This window comes from Panthera leo, chromosome C2 (genome assembly GCF_018350215.1).
Source record: "Panthera leo isolate Ple1 chromosome C2, P.leo_Ple1_pat1.1, whole genome shotgun sequence".
NCBI lineage: Eukaryota > Metazoa > Chordata > Mammalia > Carnivora > Felidae > Panthera > Panthera leo.
In genome coordinates, this window is record NC_056687.1 from 392,120 (window position 1) to 412,483 (window position 20,364).

Here is a 20,364-nt window from a genome sequence, read left to right on the forward strand (position 1 = left end):
CCTTGTCAATTCCTGTCTGAGGTAGTACAATCACCTCCAACGCCTCTTTTGTCCAGCTGTCAGATGCCTATGCCGCTGCCTACAAGGTCAGCGTCCTGCCCTCCAAGCACACGGCCCCCCAGACACACCCCAGGTGGGTCCTGACATCCCTCCTCCTCACCCTGACCTCGGAAGTCACACCAACACCGCGTGGCGGGGCCACCGGTACCTCTTAAAAAGGGCACCTGAAGACGTCTGGGGGACGAGCGGGGGCTGGCCCGCTGCCGTCAGACCCCTACTCGGCAAGTTCCCCGCAGGCCCCACCGCGCCCGGCCCTGGGAAGCAAGAGGACAGGACAGGCACAACTACCCCTCACGCTCAGCCCTCTGTGGGCTTTGCAGGGCACGGGGCTAGAAGCCCTGAAGGAAAGGGGGGCGTCCCGCACTGGGCAGGCGGGGAAGCGCCTGTGGTGGAGGTGATCTGGCTGAAAGGTGAGAGTGTGAAGACGAGTTCAGAGGACGGCACACCTGGCACGTCTGCAGAAACAGACAACGGACAGGACGACGGGACACGGGGTCAGAGGACACGTGTGGCAGGCACCTGTGCGGAGCCGTGTCCCCAGGTCACGCTGAGTAGCCTGGGATGCACAGGGCGGGAACCTACATGCAGAAAAGAGACGACAGCGGAGGCCTCACACGGGCGACCGCTGCTGGACCGTACTGGGAGCACTCGGACGCGCTCTCCCGGACCGGCTGACCCCTGAGTGCAGGCCCCAGGCGTGTCCAGCTCCCACCCGCCACCAGAGCGCTCCGATGAGAAGACTCGGAGAGGGCAGGAGCCCCGGGAGGCCCAGCGCTGGAGAGCCCCTCGGCAGCCAGACCCCCTCCCGCGGCACCGCCGCTCCGCCTGCTGCTTCTGCGTCTTGGCTGCGTGCGTGTCTCCGAGCTCCCACGGGGCTGCCTGGCGCCAATGCTCCAGGAGCAAAACCTTGGCGCCCACCACACGGCCAAGCTCCTGTCCTCCTCCAGCAGGCGCCTCTGACTCTGCAGGGTTCCAGCCAGCCCCCACTTCCGAGACAGTGACCGCCCAGCACTGCACCTGCCACGTGCCTCCATCCACCTACCACACAGACCCCCCCCCCCCGCCACGTGCTTCTGGTCGCCCACCACACAGCCCCCCCATCAGAAACCCCAACCCCAATGCCACCCACCCCGTGCACCTTGTTCCACCCACCACATGGTTCCCATCTTAAAGGTAGTAAACATCCTACATGCTCCTCACAGTCAAATTTGTCATAGTTTAAAATGCAGTTTCACGGCACAAGAACAGACACTCAGATCAATGGAACAGAACAGAGAACCCAGAAACGGACCCACAAACGTATGGCCAACTAATCTTTGACAAAGCAGGAAAGAATATCCAATGGAATAAAGACAGTCTCTTCAGCAAGTGGTGCTGAAAAAACTGGACAGCGACATGCCGAAGAATGAACCTGGACACTTTCTTACACCAGACACAAAAATAAACTCAAAATGGATGAAAGACCTCAATGTAAGACAGGAAGCCATCAAAATCCTCGAGGAGAAAGCAGGCAAAAACCTCTTTGACCTCTGCCGCAGCAACTTCTTACTCAACATGTCTCCAGAGGCAAGGGAAACAAAAGCAAAAATGAACTACTGGGACCTCATCAAAATAAAAAGCTTCTGCACAGTGAAGGAAACAATCAGCAAAACTAAAAGCAACTGGCAGAATGGGAGAAGAGATCTGCAAACGACATATCAGATAAAGGGTTAGTATCCAAAATCTATAAAGAACTTACCAGACTCAACACCCAAAAAACAAATAATCCAGTGAGGAAATGGGCAAAAGACATGAATAGGCACTTCTCCAAAGACATCCAGATGGCCAAGCGACACATGAAAAAATGCTCCACATCACTCATCATCAGGGAAATGCAAATCAAAACCACAAGGAGATACCACCTCACACCTGTCAGAATGGCTGACAACTCAGGCAACAAAAGACGTTGGCAAGGATGCAGAGGAAGAGGAACTCTTTTGCACCGCTGGTGGGAATGCAAGCTGGTGCAGCCACTCTGGAAAACAGTATGGAGGTTCCTCAAAAAATTAAAAATAGAACTACCTTACGACCCAGCAATTGCACTACTAGGCATTTATCCACAGGATACAGGTATGCTGTTTTGAAGGGACACATGTACCCCAATGTTTATAACAGCACTACCAATAATAGCCAAAGTATGGAAAGAGCCCAAATGTCCATCAACGAATAAATGGATAAAGAAGATGTGGTATGTATGTGTGTGTGTGTGTGTGTGTGTGTGTGTGTGTGTATATATATACACACACACACACACACATACAGTGAAGTATTACTCGGCCATCAAAAAGAACGAAACCTTGCCATTTGTAACTACGTGGATGGAACTAGAGTGTATTATGCTAAACGAAATTAGTCAGTCAGGAAAAGACAAATATCATATGACTTCACTCATATGAGGACTTTAAGAGACAAAACAGAAGAACATACGGGAAGGGGAACAAAAATAATATTAAAACGGGGAGGGGGACAAAAACATAAGACACTCTTAAATATGGAGAACAAACTGAGGGTTGCTGGAGGGTTTGTGGGAAGGGGGATGGAAATGGGTAAGGGGCATTAAGGAATCTACTCCTGAAATCATCGTTGCACTAGATGCTAACTAACTTGGATGTAAGTTAAAAAAAAAAAAAATTAGGGGTGCCTGGGTGGCTCAGTCGGTTGAGTATCCGATTTCAGCTCAGGTCATGATCTCACAGCTCGTGAGTTCGAGCCCCTCGTCGGGCTCTGGTGCTGACAGCTTGGAGCCTGGAGCCTGCTTCGGATTCTGTGTCTCCCTCTCTCTCTGTCCCAACCCACTCGCATTCTGTCTCTGTCTCTCTCAAAAATAAATAAACATTAAAAATTAATTGATTAGGGGCGCCTGGGTGGCGTAGTCGGTTAAGCGTCCGACTTCAGCCAGGTCACGATCTCGCGGTCCGTGAGTTCGAGCCCGGCGTCAGGCTCTGGGCTGATGGCTCGGAGCCTGGAGCCTGTTTCCGATTCTGTGTCTCCCTCCCTCTCTGCCCCTCCCCCGTTCATGCTCTGTCTCTCTCTGTCCCAAAAAAAAAAAAAAAAAAAAAAAAAAGTTAAAAAAAAAATAAAAATTAATCAATTAAGTGAAAATTTAAAAAAAGAACTTACTACTGAAAAATAAAAATAAAATGCAGTTTCAATCAATAAATTAAATACAAGCACGGTTTCATGTGTAAAATGTACCCGTTTCTCCCTCTGGAATATTCTTTTAAAACTTCATTTATTCTGAATCAACTAAACCAAGAAAATCTAACGTAAAGCCACAGGCTGGGAATGGGCCCTGTTCCCCATAGGACCTGTCTGCACAGAAGGAAACCAAAGCCAACATCGGAGGACCCGCGGCTGGAGAAGGCAGCACTGGCCTGCGGCACCGCCCGCCATCCTCACACAGCTCCCCACGTTCACACCAGAGGGGCACGGTGGCTCTACCCACTCCTGAGGAGAAGCCGTGGCTGGGGCCACCCCGCACCTGTGCTGAGGCCTGAGCTCGAGGATGCAGGAACTCCAGGGCTTCCCCAAGGCCACACCTCGGGAGACACAGAACAAGCCGAATCTGAACGTAAAACGAAGACACCACGCCTACTAAAAGCAGGGTTACCTTTTCCCTTCCAATCTTAAGTAGAGCTGAACAGAATCAGAGGGTAAACCAATGTTTAGAGCTAAGTCACCGTGAATGAAGGATGAAACCATCACAGGAACACCTTGTTACAAAAGCACCTGTGAAACAGGTGGTCCCTGTGTTTACGCGTCGGAGACTTCCTGCTTTGTAGTCCAGAACACCAACTTCCTAAATACTTGACAAGACACCAACTCACCAGAACAGTGATTTTTACTTGATTTTACCGCCAGCTGGAGATCATGCCGCCACCACCCTTGGGCGGAAGAAGGCGCACATCCCATCCTGCGCGGGGCAGCAGCTGACCCCATCCACGTCTGGGAGCCTGGCATGCCCCGCTGGACGGCGCAGGGGACAGAGCAGGCCCGTCCACTGTGAGATGAAACCTACAGCCACCCCAGTCTGTGTGACGAGACGGTTTCAGGCCAAAGAGACGAGTGCTTAGTCTAGAGACACAGGTGCCACAGGTCTGCAGGTGAGGAGAGGGGGTTGCTGGCCCTTCCAGAAATTCACTTCCACACTAAAACTTAAAGTACCTGTCAAGAAGCAGTCACTGCTCGGGGCACCTGGGTGGCTCAGTCGGTTAAGCATCCGACTTCGGCTCAGGTCATGATCTCCCGGTCCGTGAGTTTGAGCCCCGCGTCGGGCTCTGTGCTGACAGCTCAGAGCCTGGAGCCTGTTTCACATTCTGTGTCTCCCTCTCTCTCTGACCCTCCCCCGTTCATGCTCTGTCTCTCCCTGTCTCAAAAATAAATAAATATTTAATAAGAAAAAAAAAAAAAAGAAGCAGTCACTGCTCTTGAGACAGGACAGAAAGATGTAATTTCATGAAGCATCAATAAAGGGAACCCGAGGGTGTGTGTGTGCACAACAGGAGGCCCTCGGAACTGTCTTACCACGAGGGTCAGAGACCACCTCGAGGTGCGCCCTGAAACCTGACACCTCACACAGAATTCCATGTGCGCGTGCACGTGCACATCTCCCGAGGATCAGAGATCAAAGCCTTTACCGAGAGCTCTGCGATCAAAACTCTTAAAACAGGGGCTCCTGATTGGCTCTGTCAGTACAACACGCAACTCCTGAACTCGGGGTTGGGAGTTCAAGCCCCACATTGGATAAATTACTTAAAAATAAATCTTAAAAACAAAAACAAAAACAAAAAAACGAAACAATCTCACATTCTAGGGGCACCTGCGTGGCTCAGTTGGTTAAGCGTCCGAGTTCAGCTCAGGTCACGATCTCGCAGTTTGCGAGCTCAAGCCCCACATCCGGCTCACTGCTGTCAGACTGTCAGTGCAGAGCCCATTTCAGATCCTCTGTCCCGCTCTCTATGCTCCTCTGCTGCTTACACTCTCCCAAAAATAAATATTAAAAAAAAAAAAAAAAAAAAGCTCACGTTCTTACCCACCATAAGGAAGCCCCCACACTTGCCAAGGACAGGCAGCAGACCGTGAGACCCGCTCACGGAGACATGCACTTGGACGACAGGAAGGACCTGCCCGGACACCCGCCTCACCTGTGGCGCTCTCCAAAGCTCGTGGGGAGCTAGGGCTTTCCCATCCTCAGAACAGCTGGTGCTCCCGGGCGTCCTCAGGCCGTCCTCTACGGGCGGAAGGTCCCGGCCACGGTTCAGCTCGTCCTCTGGCTCCCGAGTCAGCACCGCAGGGTGAGACGCGTCCTTCTCCTGCGGCTGCTCCGCGAGGTGTGCCCGCAGCTGCTCCAGAGCCCGTCTGTGCTCCTCCCTCACGGCCTGCATCTCAGACCGGTGACGTGACTCCAGGGAATCCAGATGTGACGAGTGACTGGCCTCCAAAGCACTGACCGCGGCAGCGTGCTTCGTCCGCAGTTCAGCCACGCGGGCTTCTGAGAGAGCCCGGTGCTCACTCTCCATGGAGGCCCGCAGCTCCTCCGCCTGAGCCCGGTGTCTGGCCTCCAGCTCCGCCGTCAAGGACAGAACGTGCTGCTGGTGTCTCTCCCGGAGGAGTCGGAGCTCGCGGGCATGCTTCTCCTGGGCCTCCCGAAGGAGGGCGTCCTGCTCCGCGGTGAATCTCTCTGTGATTTCTTTCCGTTCTTCTAAAAACCTGAGAGGACACGCAAAGTGAATATGGGCAGCAGGATGTGCAGCCACAAGAGCGCCGACATCACTCTGAAAACCGACTCGCGTTTCCTACATCGCCCCTGGATTTTAACTGCCCTTGCCGCTCCTCCCTCTGCCATGGCCGGTCTGAGGCCACCACCATCAGAAGTAACTGCAGAGTGAAGGGGCCACGCTGAAGAGGAGTTCAAAGGCCAGAGCCCAGGCGTGCCCGCTCACAAACCGGAGGACACAGGAGCCACAGCAAGAAAGCACACACACGTTTCCGACAGGCACCACAGCAAAGCGGGTGTGACTGCTCACTCACGGCGACAAGAATCTCGACAGGGAAGGGGTGGCGGCATCGCTTGCAGGAGCCCACAGGGCCACAAAGACCTCAGAAAAAGTTCGCTTGTGAATTAAGGGACGCAAAGCAGGAAGAGCCACGCGTGGTGCTGGCCGGCAAACACACAGGCAGGCAGAAAGACTCCCTTCCAATCAGAGAGCCTAAAGCTCAACCGGGCATGCATTCCACACCGGTGAGGTCCCTGTTCAATTCTCACCAAGGCTAAGACCTGTGACTGTGTCTCTGTGCCAGCCCTCCACCAGATACCTCTGAAAGCGTTGCCACAGATCATCCCCTTTAGCGTCACCACACAGGGAGATCACGAAGGTTTTGCGAGGTTGAGTGTGGCGCCTGAAACCATCCAGCTTACACAGGGTGGGTCAAGATCTGAACTCAAGTTCTCAGCCCCCAGGTCAAAAGCTCTCACACCTGACTCATGATGGGGGTAACAGCTGACACAGGAGAAAAGGCAGCACCAACATCAAGTCTGATGATCCCACGGCTCCCACACACCCCAGTCTCTACAGCCCTGGTTTGCAAAGAGTTAGCACTGACAGAGGCAAAGGACCAAATCACAATCTAAATCTATTTAAAATTTAAGGGAAGTACGTATATATTTTAGAAAGAAAAAGTTTATTTTTAAAATATACGTTTGAGTTTAAAAAACACACAAAAAGAACACGGATAAACTGCGTATCTTTTTGATAAAAGAAGTGTAAAGTTGGGGCGCCTGGGTGGCTCAGTCAGTTAAGCATGTGACTTCAGTTCAGGTCATGATCTCACGTCTCGTGAGTTAAAGCCCCGTGTCGGGAGCCTGCTTCGGATTCTGTCTCCCTCTCCCTCTGCCCCTCCCCTGCTCATGCTCTCTCTCTCTTTCTCTCTCTCTCAAAAATAAACACTAAAAATTAAAATTAAAAAAATTAGAAAAGCGTAAAGTCTTGCTTTTGAAATTTTAAAACGTGCAAAGAACAAAAATGATGTGGAAAATGCGTGCACAGTAGTGTCCACCAAAGGAACACAGATCCCACCAGAAGGACGTGGACACTGTTTCTGCCGTGTTCCAGCATATCTGAGTCATGGGACATGTGCTTCTGTCCTGCTGTTATTTTAGGGTGAAGACTGCTTGGCCCCACCTTCCTGCACACCTTCCCGCTCTACTGAGAGCCTACAGCACATCTTCCCAGGGGATCTGCCTCTCACCCTCTGCTGGGCATCTGGGGGGTCAGGGGTTGGGTGGGAACCTGGCAGACGGCTCTACACTCAGCATGCTGCTATGGGGACGTCACCCACCTGTTCTGGGCCAGCATCAGCTGGAGGGCACAGTCCTCCTTCAGGCGGAGTGTAGCAAGCTCCCAGTCCTTGTCCACAGGAGCCAGACCACCACCCGGCTCCCGGCCACACTGGCTGCACTGCGGAAACTCGTCCCCAGCGAGCCCGAGCTCCAGCTGCCGTAGACGGCCCTGCTGCTCCACCAGGGACCCCTCCAGTTCCAGGATCTGGGCCGCCTGCTGATCCTGAAGTTGCCTCATTTTGATTTCTCGAAGCTCAAACTTGTTTATTATTAACTGTTTCTCAGACTCAGCTTGTTCCCTCAGGTCAAGGAGCATCAGCGTCACTTCCTCTTCAGCTTTTCTCTTTAGACCCTCACTTGTCACCTTCCATTCCTCCTCTCTTTCTTTGAATTCTTGCTTCATTAGTTGAATCTTCTCCTTAGCTTTCTTCAGCTCCTCCTGGTGATCTTCAACTAAGTTATATTTTACCTACAGACAACACAGTTTCATTCAAGTGGGAAGAGAAGAGAAGAGAAGAGAAGAGAAGAGAAGAGAAGAGAAGAGAAGAGAAAAGGAAAGGAAAGGAAAGGAAAGGAAAGGAAAGGAAAGGAAAGGAAAGGAAAGGAAAGGAAAGAAAAAAGATTACTGGCAATATTGACCCCCAAATGAGCTGTTCTTCGCCTCTGGAGCTCGCAGGCCTGGACAAACCAACAGAAATGAACATATACACACAAGTGTGCAGCAAACAGGGCTGGAGGCCTTCTCTGTGTGCCAAGACCAGCAAAGGCGGGGAGGGGGGCAGCGGGGGGCAGACACGTCACGGGTCTTAAGTCAAGGGGAAGGCCAACTCCCTGGCCACAGCAGAGCCACCATCAGTAAGGAGACGAAGTCCATGAGAACAGTAACAGCAAAAAGCACGACGAGTTCAAGCCTCTGGTCTTGCTCCATTCATATTCCAGCATCTACAAGGAACTTGAGCAAAGGGATGAGAAGCTAAAATTCATACTTTTAAGAGTATCTTGTGAAAAGGGAGGTGAATCACAAAGCTGAAAGTAGGCAAATGTTTTGATTTTCAAAAAAGGAAAGAAAATAGGTCAATAAACTACTGAATGTCATTGAAAAGAAACAAAACTAAAAATGGTATGTAAGACAGACCTCGACTCCTTATTTAAAAATTAAGTTATTGGGGCGCCTGGGTGGCTCAGTTGGTTAAGCAACCAACTTCGGCTCAGGTCATGATCTCGCAGTTTGTGAGTTCGAGCCCCGCGCTGGGCTCTGTGCTGACAGCTCAGAGCCTGGAGCCTAATTCAGATTCTGTGTCTCCCCATCTCTCTACCCCTCCCCTGCTCACGCTCTGTGTCTCTCTGTCTCTCAATAATAAATAAACGTTTATAAAAAAAAAAAATTAAAAGAAAAATGAAGTTATTAAAGTGGCACCTGGCTGGTTCAGTCAGTCAAACATTCAACTCTTGATCTCGGAGTCATGAGTGCAAGCCCCAAGCTGGGTGCAGAGTTTGCTTTAAAAAAAAAATGAAGTTATTAAAAACAAAGTTTAGGGTCACTGCTTCTGGAGATGGCTGAGAAGCTCTAATCAGGCCAACCCTCCCAGATAACAGCTATAAACACTGGAAAAAATGTAAGAAGCTACCTGAAGACCTGAGAGAGCATCTAAAAGCAAGCAAATTGTGGGGCATTTGGGTGGCTCAGTCGATTGTGAGTTCAACTTCGGCTCAGGTCACGATCTCGTGGTCCATGAGTTAGAGCCCCATGTCATGCTCTGTGCTGACAGCTCAGAGCCTGGAGCTGCTTCAGATTCTGTGTCTCCCTCTCTCTCTGCCCCACCCCCACTCATGCTCTGTCTCTGTCTCTCTCAAAAATAAACAAAAACATTTAAGAAAAAATTCAAAGCAAGCAGTGTGGAGAAGGGTTGGACACCCAGAAAAAATAATAGCAGTGGGCAATTTACCTGTCCATGCCACACACACTAGAATCCCATCATCTTACTTGTTTGAAGAGAAGAGGTAGAAACTGAGAGATGAAAGCCCATTAGGACAGAGCCAGAGAAAGAAAGCTGAAAAATCTGTGCATAAACCTAGCCCAAATCTCGGGCTAACCCCTGATGCATATGTGTGTGGGCAGACTCCAAGAGCCGACCAACACAGAGAAGATATAACATGGAGTCAAAATCCAGCCAAGTTAACTATCTGCTAAAAATGGGGAAAAAAAAAAAACCAAAACCAATACTCTTTAGAGGAACACAACAGAATCCAGAGTCTCCACAGTGTATTATTCGCAATGTCCAGGATATAATCCAAAATGAGTTGATATACAAATAAACAGGAACTATGATCCATGCTAAAAAAAAAATATAATCATTAGAGAACAACCCCAAGATAACACAAATGTGAAATTAGCAGACAAAGGTTTTAAACAGCTATCATAATTACACTTACACACATAAAGAAAAAGACACTCATAATGAATAAAAGAATAGCGGATCACAGTGAAGATAAAAGACACTCTTAAGAAGAACCAAATAGAAATTCTAGAATTGGAAAGCACAATATCTGAAATTTAAAAATTCACTAGGTGGACTTAAAAGCAGATCAGAGCTAACAAATGATAGTCCGTGAACTGGAAGATTGATAGAATGTAACCAACAGGAAGGAAAAAAGATTAGAAAAAATAAATAGAACCTCAGAAACTGAAAGATACAACATCCATGGAAATGGAGTTCCAAGAAGGAAAGGAGAGAATGGAGCAGAAATAAAAAACTGAAGAACATCCTCAGTAAAAACTCTTCAAATTAGGAGAAAGACACAAATACATAGAATTTTCTGTAAGTCACTAAAACAGACCACCATTTCAGTAATGTGATCATTAAATAAGAAAAGATAAAGTCTATCTAGTTTAAAGTTTTTTGTTTTTGTTTTTTCAGATAACTATGTTTCTTAGGATGCCGGTTTCTTTTTCTCAAATATTCATAATTCATTTTATGCATGGATTTTAACAATTTCATGAGAGAGGGGCACCTGGATGGCTGAGTTGGTTAAGCATCCAATTTCGGCTCAGGTCAATGATCTCACAATTTGGGAATTCAAGCCCCCATCAGTCTCTCTGCTGTCAGTACAGAGCCCACTTCAGATCCTCTGTCGTTCTCTCTCTCTGCCCCTCCCCTGCTTGTGCCTGCTCTCTTAAAAATTAAAAAAAAATTTTAAAAAGAATTTCATGAGAGAAAAAATACCAAAGAAAATCACACCTAAGCACATCATAGTAAAATGACTGAGAATAAAACAGAAAGAGAAAAACCTTTGAAAGAGCTAAAAAGAAATGATACATTACATTTAGATAAATATTGATTTGAATGATCACTGACTTCTCATGAGAAATAAGGTCAGAAGTAACAACACCTTTAAATCCTGAAAAAAATCCTGTCACCTTGCCTTCTAGATACAGCAAAAATTATCTTCAAGAAAGAAGGTAAAAGAAAACTTATTGAATATCAGATCCGCACAATAAGAATGCTTAAAGGAAATGCTTCAGGCTGAAAGGAAGCGCTACCAAATGGAAACTCAGACCTTCGGGAAGAAACAAAGAGCACTGTAAATGATAAATGTAAGACTACTTTTCCTCTTAATTTCCTTCAAGTATATTTGACTATTCAAAACAAAACTTACATTGTGGAGCTTACCCACACAAACAGACGTAACACCTATAAAAATTACGGCATAAAAAACAAAGAAAACATGATAAATGCACCTATCCACTCACAGGACTCTCACATTTGATCTGAAATGGTACACTGTTAACCCTGAGAAGATCGTGAGGAAAACGTATGCTCTACTCCCGAAAGCAACCACTAAGCACACAGCAGATACATAAAAATCAATTCTAAGGGGCGCCTGGGTGTCTCAGTCAGTTAAGTCTCTGACTCTTGATCTCAGCTCAGGTCTTGTTTTCCGGGTTGTGCATTAAAGCCCCATGCTGGGCTCTGCTTCCCCCCACCCCCCCCCGCCCCCCCCAAATCAATCCTAAAAATATTCAAATAACCCAAAAGGCAAGAAAGAAGGAACAGAGGGAACAAAAAAAGAAAACATAAAGAAAAACAGATGGACCTTGTAGAAAACTAACAGCAAAATGGTAGACATAAGTCAAACCAGATCAATAATGAACCAAAATGTTAACAAACTAAACACTCCAATAAAAGTTAAAGAGTTTGTCAGAATGGAGTTTTAAAAATATCCAACTATAGGGGCGCCGAGGTGGCTCAGTAGGTTAAGTGTCTGACCCTTCACATTGGCTCAGGTCATGATCTCACTGTTTCTGGGTGTGAGCCCCACATTGGGCCCTGCACTGATATGTGGAGCCTGCTTGGGATTCTCATTCTCATCTCTCTCTCTCTCTCTCTCTCTCTCTCTCTCTCTCTGCCCCTCCCCTGCTCATTCTCTCTCACTCTAAAAAGAAATAAATAGGGGTGCCTGGGTGGCTCCGTCGGTTGAGTGTCCAACTTTGGCTCAGGTCATGATCTCACAGTTTGTGGGTTTGAGCCCCACATCGGGCTCTGTGCTGACAGCTCAGAGCCTGGAGCCTGCTTCGGATTCTGTGTCTCCCTCTCTCTGCCCCTTCCCCGCTCATGCTCCGTCTCTCTCTGTCTCTCAAATATGAATAAACGTTAAAAAAAATTAAATTCAATTTAAAAAAAAGAGAAAGAAAATAAAAAGAAATAAACTTAAAAAAATAATCTAATTAGACGGCTCAGAGCCTGGAGCCTGCTTCAGATTCTGTGTCTCCCTCTCTCTCTCTGCCCGTTCCCAGCTCGTGCCCTGTCTTACTCTCAGAAATATATAAACGTTATAAAATAAAAATAAATATGTTTAACTATATGCTGTGCGCATGTGTAATATATTAAAAAATAAATATGTGGTCTTTGTGCCCAGTTCCTGACATACAGCTGTGAAAACCCTTGGAATCCCTGGAAAAAGAGAGTCTCTTGCATGCTAATGAGATAGTAGGTGTCTGGGGATCTCTGGGTGGCTTCAGCATGGGAGCCGGTCCCCGGAAAAATCAAGTATGATTAGAGAGGGCTGGAACTTTCAGCCCCACACCCTTAAACCTCCACAGAGCGAAGAGGGTTGGAGGTGAGAGTTCAATCACCGACGGCCAATGATTTAATCAACCACATTATGTAACGCAGCTTCCATAAAACCCCCTAAAGGGTCGGTGGGTGAGCGTGTGGAGGCACTGAACAGTGACACGCCTGGAGAGGGCCCGGCGGCTGCATATCACCCCCACCTTAGCCTATGCCTCTCTTCCATTTGGTTGCTTCAGCTGGCATCCTTCGTAGTAAACTGCTAACAGTAAACTGTCTCCCTGACTTCCAGGAGCCTGAAAGGGGAAGGTGGGTGCGTTTGAGAGTATTCAGACTTTGAAGCCAAGTCAGACAGAAGTTGAGTAGGTAACCTGGGAACCCAATAATTGCAAATGGCTTTGAGGTGGGGTTAGTCTCATGGGACTGAGCCCTTAACCTACGGAGGTCCAACACCAAGTCCAGGTAGTTACTCTCAATAGATGAATAGTAAAAGGGACAGGAAAAGGTACGCCACACAAACAAAATGCAAATGAAGGCTGGAATGACTATGCTGATGAAAGAGAAAGTAGACTGCAATACAAACAAGCCTACAAAGAGTAATACAGAGAACAGAGAAAACGGATACTTCATTAAGGATAAAAAGGTAACTTTTTCAGGAAGACAAAAAAATCACAAATGTGAATGTGTGTAGTAACAGGCCTTTAAATAGTTAAAGATTGGCAAAATTAAAGGGGAAAATAGATAATTCTACACCCCTCTCTCAGTAATGGATGTAAGTAGGTAAAATGGTGATCCAGGAAACATACAAACACCTAAACATCGGAAGCCATTGAGGGAAGCCCACACAACTTTCCATAAAACTCTATCTTTAGTTCTGTTTTGAGGCAAGTCTTCACCATTGCTTTAGAGAAGAACATATGATCAAATGTGCAGGTAATAACATCGTATGAAATTCAGTTTTGATGGAGAATGAAAATCCAAAAAGACCTCTGCGGGAAAGAACACAGGGGAGAGCATCAGGCCACAAGCGTGAAGTGGAGGGAATATGGCTGTCAGCACACCTGTGGAAAAGGCTTAAAAAAGCTCTGCTCGCACGGATTCTATTATTCCAATGCAGGGATGAGCCATACCCCCTGAGCAGCACACACAGCCAAGCCTACTAGGAATCTGGCTGAGGCCGCGTGCTGGACCGTCTGCCAGCGTGAGCAATGCACGGGGGTCTCCTCGCTCGCACGGCACACTCTCTGGCTGCACGACCGACAACAGGAAGAGCGCAGGGGCTCAACAGCACTGGAGACACCAGGGTGCACAGAGCCCGCAGATGGCCATGCCAACCAGCCTGCACCCCACCCCCGCCCCGGGTCTCAGGATGCCCAGACAGTCCCCTAACCGCAGAAGCAGGGGGAAGGAGGAACGAGGAGTCAAACCCTGGCCTGGCTCCGGGTGGAACCCCATCCTGACAGTGAGGAGGCGCTGAGCAAACACGGCTGCAGGCAGCAGGAGGGACAGAGCCGCGGGACTCATGGGGGCCTCCACACAAGTGTGCCACTGCGGAGGCGGGCTGGATCCACACTTACCCTCTCCAAGTCCTCCTTCAGGCGGATTTCATGCCGCAACCTCTCGTGTAAATTTCTATTTTCTAGTTTTAAGACATCAATTTCTTCCTTGAGCTCCGACTGAAGAAATGAGAGTTTAAGCTTGTGCTCAGCTTCTAAACTCAAGACTCTGGCTGCCACCTCTGTCTCTACCTCCGAGGCTGTGTCCTGCGCACACAGGAGAGGCACTCGAGCAAGTTCTGTGAGGGACGGGAAGGCAGGGAGGACAGTCAGGCACGACCCTCGAGGACATCACATGCAGCAAACAAGAACACTCATCTTCCAACACTTCAGACGACACGGACACTCAGACTGTGGCCACCTGCTGGTGAGCCCAGTCGGGAGCTCACGGGCTGTCACAGCACAGCACCCCTGTGCCCCCAGCCCCAGAAAACGAGCCTGCAGCTGCCACCTTGTCCTGAGCCACCCACACCCACTCACCACCCACTCCATCCCTTTAGTTGGGTATCAGGTGACTGTTACCCCACAGTGGGGGCGGGGACGTGTAATTCTGGGCCATTGGTAGCCCAGGCCCTTTCTGGGCTGTTCAGGTTGGGACTTGTTACCTTCCCGGGTTCAACAATGATCTGAACAGCGGACACAGGCACTCCGTGTGTGCCCATCACTGCCCAGTGACCATAAGGCACTGTGTGGTGGCCATGAAGGACGTCTCACACAGGAAGGAGAACAGTGAGGGGCAGATGCCAAGCACAGCATAACCCTTGCTCCCGGGACCATGCTCCTCCTCTCAGCCTGCCTCACCAGCTCCAAGGGAGCCCTTGGCTAAAACAGGTGGTCACGGCAGAGCACCCCAACAGGGACCTGACCCCCGTACCCTCGCATGGGACCCTCTGTCTCGCTTCCTCAGGGCGACAAGGGGTGGCAACCGCGCCCACCCGCAGGGCTGGCCCGGCTACAGCAGTGAGCGGCTGCGCTGCCCGCACCTCCTGGAACCCGTGTCCAGGGCTGGCCTTACACTGCTCCCCTAAACAGCCAGGCCACTAACCGTCCCCATCTGCTGCAACCCCTGGGAGGATCACAGCTTCTCCGTCTACCACCTCCTGTGTGCCCCCGTCTCCTGTGACCCCTCGTGCTGCACCCAGTCAGGTCCTCTCCTGACACGCCCCAAGCCTGGCCCCTTAACTCTGAGGACACTACCAGGGAGGACCTGCAGAGTACAGGGTGGGCGTGTCCAGAGAACCCACAACCTTCCCCCAGACGGTTCCCTGTGGGCCAGACAGCCGCCAGCACAGGCAGCAGGGAAGTACACGCACCTTCATCAGGGCCTTGTGAGAACCCTGCATGCTGCTCCCCTTCCATCACCTGCGGCCCTGCGAGGTCCACCTCCTGCTGGCCTTCCAGGGAAGACTTCAATGCTGCTAGTTGGCGCCAGTGGGCTGCTTCTAACTGTGTGTGCAAATCAGGAAAAAAAAATATCACAAAGGAAATGTTACAAGAGACCTCTCTGCTCGTCACCTAATCACTGCCTCCCAGGGAACTCGCCGGGACGTGCATGTTCACACCATCCCCCCCATCCCTAGCATCTCACCTCCAGGGGGGCCAGGTGACTCATAGGGAGATGGGACCTGAGGACACGGGCACGTACCACTGACTGGCGAGCCCTCCTCCCTCCCGGGCTGTGCTCACCGAAGCCAATGCAGAGCCCCAGCTGCAGGGACGCCAAGCAGGCCGTTCCTGGGAGCCTGACCAGAACTTTTCTGGAGCTGCAGGCAGACCCTGATGACCAGACCCCCTCCCAAAGCCAGGGCCTCAGCCTTTACCAAAGGCACCCTGTTCCACTGTGGGGGCTCTGGGATATCCCCAGCCTATTTACTCCCGCGCCTCTTCCCTCCCAGTCCGTGTCTCCCCCATGTCCCCTTCTGAAGCCAGACACGTGCTGCCTGCTTGGGACATGGACCTGCCCCAAGGAAAGGGTCTCTGGTCGCTGCTGTGAGCACCCCTGACAAGAGGCCCAACACAAGCATCCTCTAGAAGGGAGGAAAGAAGGGCTCAGTGCAGATACTGTTGTTTCCTGTTCCCCTAAAAATAGTAAATCCATCTTCCTAAGATATCACAGAGGAGTCACATCAATCTACACTTCAAGTTCACAGTAAACTCAAGTTATCTTTAAAAGCAAGACTTAAATTCCTACATTGTTATAGGAATGAACCACTGACTGACAGCAAGAATCCAGTCCAGAAACAGACTTGTGCCCCTGGGACAACTGTAGGCACACAAAAGGTTGTGTTTTAACAAGTCTGGCCTGAAGGAGTGACTAGCCATTTGGAAAAAGGAAACAAACCCAGAGCCTATTCCTCCTGCTGGACAACAGCTAAATACCAGGTGGATAAAACTAAAACTAAAAAGGCTTTAAAAGAATCAGAAGGTGGTGCATGGAAATAGTGCGACACTCTGAGAACTGGGACGAAGAGCCAGAGGCCGAGGAGGACGCACAAGTGCAGACCCAGGCCCATGAGCCCCAGTGCGAGAGGGAAGCAGGGGGGGACTCCAAAACACAGGGGAGGGGACAAATGCCTCGAGGGCAAAGGTGTGAACTGAACGTCAGAGAGACAGAATGGTCAGCTCAACCTTATTAAAAACCAAAGAAACACAAACTAAAAAAAGATACCAGCTGTCAATAAGTGAGGAACACACTCTGGCAAGGCCCAGGGGCAGCAGGAGGGAAGTGGGGCTCCCACACGCTTGACGTGAGTTCAGCCAGGTGCCCTGAGGAGTGGCCTGTCGAAATTTTAAACACACAAACAAGCGAGCGTGCACACGCACACTCACGCACACACACACATACATCCCATCATTCTTATCTTCTCTCCTTCCTGCAACATGGCTATGATGACGGAAAAAGTTTAACTTATAAGCCTACGAGGAGAAGAAACAGGAAGAGGTAATGAACCAAAGCTGACCAACCTTGGAAGACAGAAATCAGTGCCCGTGGCAAGTCTAGGACCCAGGAGGCAAAGGGGCTGCACGCCCCAGGGTGCACACACGGGCCAGGAGGCAGGGCCTAGGGACAGGGGACCTGGCCACCCAAGGCAAGACCCCAGGAGCAGCTGTGCCACCAGTCAGAGCTCCTCGAGACCAATGATGCCCCACGCTTCCCATGAAGACACGGCTATGGGTCCCGAACCAACACAGGAGAAACCTAGGTCCTCACAGAGACCCAGATGGATGGAGACAAAGCAGGGACACACGGGAGACACAAGAAACCCTTCAATGCCAATGGTCTTCAGACAGGTGAGAGAGACTCTGGCCCCATGGCACGGACACAACAGAGAAAGGAAGCAGAAACCCCAGAAATTAAAAATGCAATGCAAATAGGAAATTTAACGGAAAAGTTTAACAAATATAAGAAAACCGGTGGCTTCATCCACAGGAGCTGCCAAGAAAGCACAGGACACTGAAGAGTGGTGACGAACAGAACAGCAGCAGACTTCCCGGAGTGCAGGGGGCGGGTCTCGGACACGGAGCCCTCCCCATTCCCAGCACGAAGTGGGGGGACATGCATGAACTGCCGTCTCAGAACTCCAGGGAACATACAGGGGACCCCGGAGCTGCTGGAGGCACGGGCAGCACACAAAGGGGGAATCAGCAGGTCGGGCAGTTCTCCACAGCGCTGGGGCCAGAGGACAGAGAACGTTCCAGATGTCACACCAACCAATCACACAGCAGAAGGAAACAAGTTCTCAGGGGTTGCCCTCATGTTCCCTCGAGTCTCCACTGAGGGCACAGGTACTACAGACACACAGCCGCCCCCCATGCAGCATGGACCACCCAACTAGTCCCATGATGGAAGTGCACAGGGGGCCCAGAGGGTGGGACAACGCAGTGGACAAGGACAACGGGCCGCATCCGGCCAGGAGGTGCTGCTGTGCTGGGCACGAGGGGTCTGCTGCGGCAGCCACACCACGCCCCGCAGGACACACGAGGAAGTGGGAGGGAGCCCCCAGGACACGGCACTCCCGTCCCAGGAAATCATCACATGGACACAGAGTTCTAGAAAAGAACACGAGCAATGGGAAACTAGGAGCATCCTGTTACAATAGGCCCAGCATCTCAGAAGGGGACTGCTTGGAAACAGAGACACAGGGGCGCGTGTGCACAGAGAAAGCACGTGAAGAGGCTGCTGCCCGCAAGCCAAGAAGACAGGCCTCAGAAGAAACCAGCCCTGACCTCCAACTTCCAGCCTCCAGACTAAGATGATCCATTTCTGCTGTGTGACCACCCGGTCCACGGTATTTGTTCCAGCTACCTGAGGTGAGCAAGACACACCCTGAATGAGAACAACAGACGCTCACACTGAAGCCACTGCTCACGGGGGCAGAGTGCACCTGCACAAGGCCACCGTGCTCTGTGACGGTATGCCGTCTGCCCAGGGTAACAGCCACGAGACCCAGACTACCGACACCTCAAGCCATCACCATCAAATAAAAAGGGACCTCGGGTGACAGGAAGGCCACACTGGCCACATCTCAAGTGCTCACAACTCAAGTGTCCACGGACTGATGAATGGATACAGAAGACACGGTGTGTATATATACACACAATGGAACACTGGTCGGCCATAAAAAAGGAGATCTTGCCATTTGTGACAACATGGATGGACCTTGAGGGTCTAATGCTAAGCAAAATAAGTGAGTCAGAGAAGGACAAATATCACTTAAAACGGAGCTCACAGACACAGAGAACAGACTGATGGTAGCCAGGGCTGGGAGTGGGGAGACGGGTGAAAGATCAGAATGTACGAACTTCCAGTTACAAAATGAACAAGTCCTGGGGAGGTCACGCACAGCTTGGGGACTACAGTTACAGATGCGATACTGTGCATTTGAAAGCTGCTAAGAGTGATCTTAAAAGTCCTCATCACAAGAGAAAGAGACTTTGCAGGCCTGTGTGCTGACAGATGTTAAGTGGGCTCACTGCCGTGATCACTTTCAATCACACAAATGTCAACTCTCTACCTTGTGTACCTGAAACTAATGTTACATGTCCACTTCCCCTCAATTAAGGAAAGAACAGAGATCACCTCAGGTTGAAGGCTGGGTCCATCAACGTGCTCTCTCCTTCGTTTTTCAGACCTCTCTTCTAAAAACGCACTGGATGAATGAGAGAAAAGGTGTTTTGAAATCGCCGCATGTGCCCTTTCTCCTCCGGAGCTCTGCTCCCTCCCTCACTGCTCCCTCACCAGGAGCCTACTTCCCCTACTTCCCATCAACGACAGGAGCCCATGGCTGAGTGAGGCATTTCTGCGTGACTGCACGACCATATGACGGGAGCCAAGTGTTGGAGCAGAAGAGACCCGGGGTGCTCAGGCCACGCTCTGCTCCTAGCCTTAATGCTCCCCTGTTCTGAGGCCCAAACATAAATGTGTTTCTAAAATACAAGTCTCCACTGACCTAAAATCACAAATAAAACTAGATTTCAATTTAGCTCAAGGCTCCCATGTTTCAAAAACACCTTTAAGCGTCGTCTGGGTGGCTCAGTCAGTTAAGCGTCCAACTCTTGATTTCAGCTCAGGTCATGATGTCATGGCTCCGGGGATCTAGCCCCACGTAGGGCTCTGCACTGGTGGCACGGAGCCTGCTTGGGATTCTTTCTCCTTCTGCCCCTCCCCTGCTCGCGTGTGTGCATGCATGCTTGCTCTCCCTCTCTAAACATTTTTTTTAAAAAAGCTTTTAAAAAACAAAACAAACAAAAAACACCTTTAGGATGAAAATCACTTATCTACCTGATGTCCACAGATTCCGGAAAAGACTCTTCACTCGCCTCCTGCAGCCGCTGCTGTAACAGAATCAGGTCTTCTTGGTAACTCTTCTCAGCATCCTTTAATTTCTGCTCAAAATAAATCCTCAACTGCTCCAGCTCAGACTCATGCTCGGTTTTCTCTCGCTGCTGCTGCTGCTGCTGGAAGTCTTGCTTTAGGTGCCCCAGTCCTTCCACGTGAGGCGCGTGGGCCAGGAGCTGGTCGGGTAACTCTTTAATGGGAAGGAATGATGAGATCACCTTCGGATCAAACACGAAGGAAACGTCAGGAGACACTGCAGACCCTCAACTCCAGAAAGGGCCCTGGTCCTGGCACCATGAAGGTGAAGCAGGAACCCTCCGTGGCTTACACCGGGGGGGCGCCTCATGCAGGAAGGATCCCATTCCCGCCCCCCCAAAGCAAAGTGCTTTCTAAGGCTGGTGCTGAAGGCCTCAGAGAGACTGGAAGTGCGAGAGAGGCACTCCGTGTGCTGCTGGGGTCTCT

At 50.2% G+C, this 20,364-nt stretch overlaps 1 protein-coding gene across 6 annotated transcripts in view; it reads right to left on the reverse strand.

Moving 5' to 3' along the window:
• PCNT (pericentrin) overlaps nt 1-20,364 on the reverse strand; it is a 132,692-nt gene that overhangs the window by 77,166 nt on the left and 35,162 nt on the right. For all 6 annotated transcript variants that reach the window (XM_042955532.1, XM_042955531.1, XM_042955533.1 and 3 more), the window contains 6 exons: nt 19,846-20,092; nt 19,144-19,213; nt 15,377-15,509; nt 14,085-14,302; nt 7,438-7,907; nt 5,244-5,808 (listed from right to left, as the gene is read on the reverse strand). In XM_042955532.1, the coding sequence (XP_042811466.1) occupies nt 5,244-5,808; nt 7,438-7,907; nt 14,085-14,302; nt 15,377-15,509; nt 19,144-19,213; nt 19,846-20,092 (1,703 nt within the window). The remainder of the gene's footprint in view (nt 1-5,243; nt 5,809-7,437; nt 7,908-14,084; nt 14,303-15,376; nt 15,510-19,143; nt 19,214-19,845; nt 20,093-20,364) is intronic.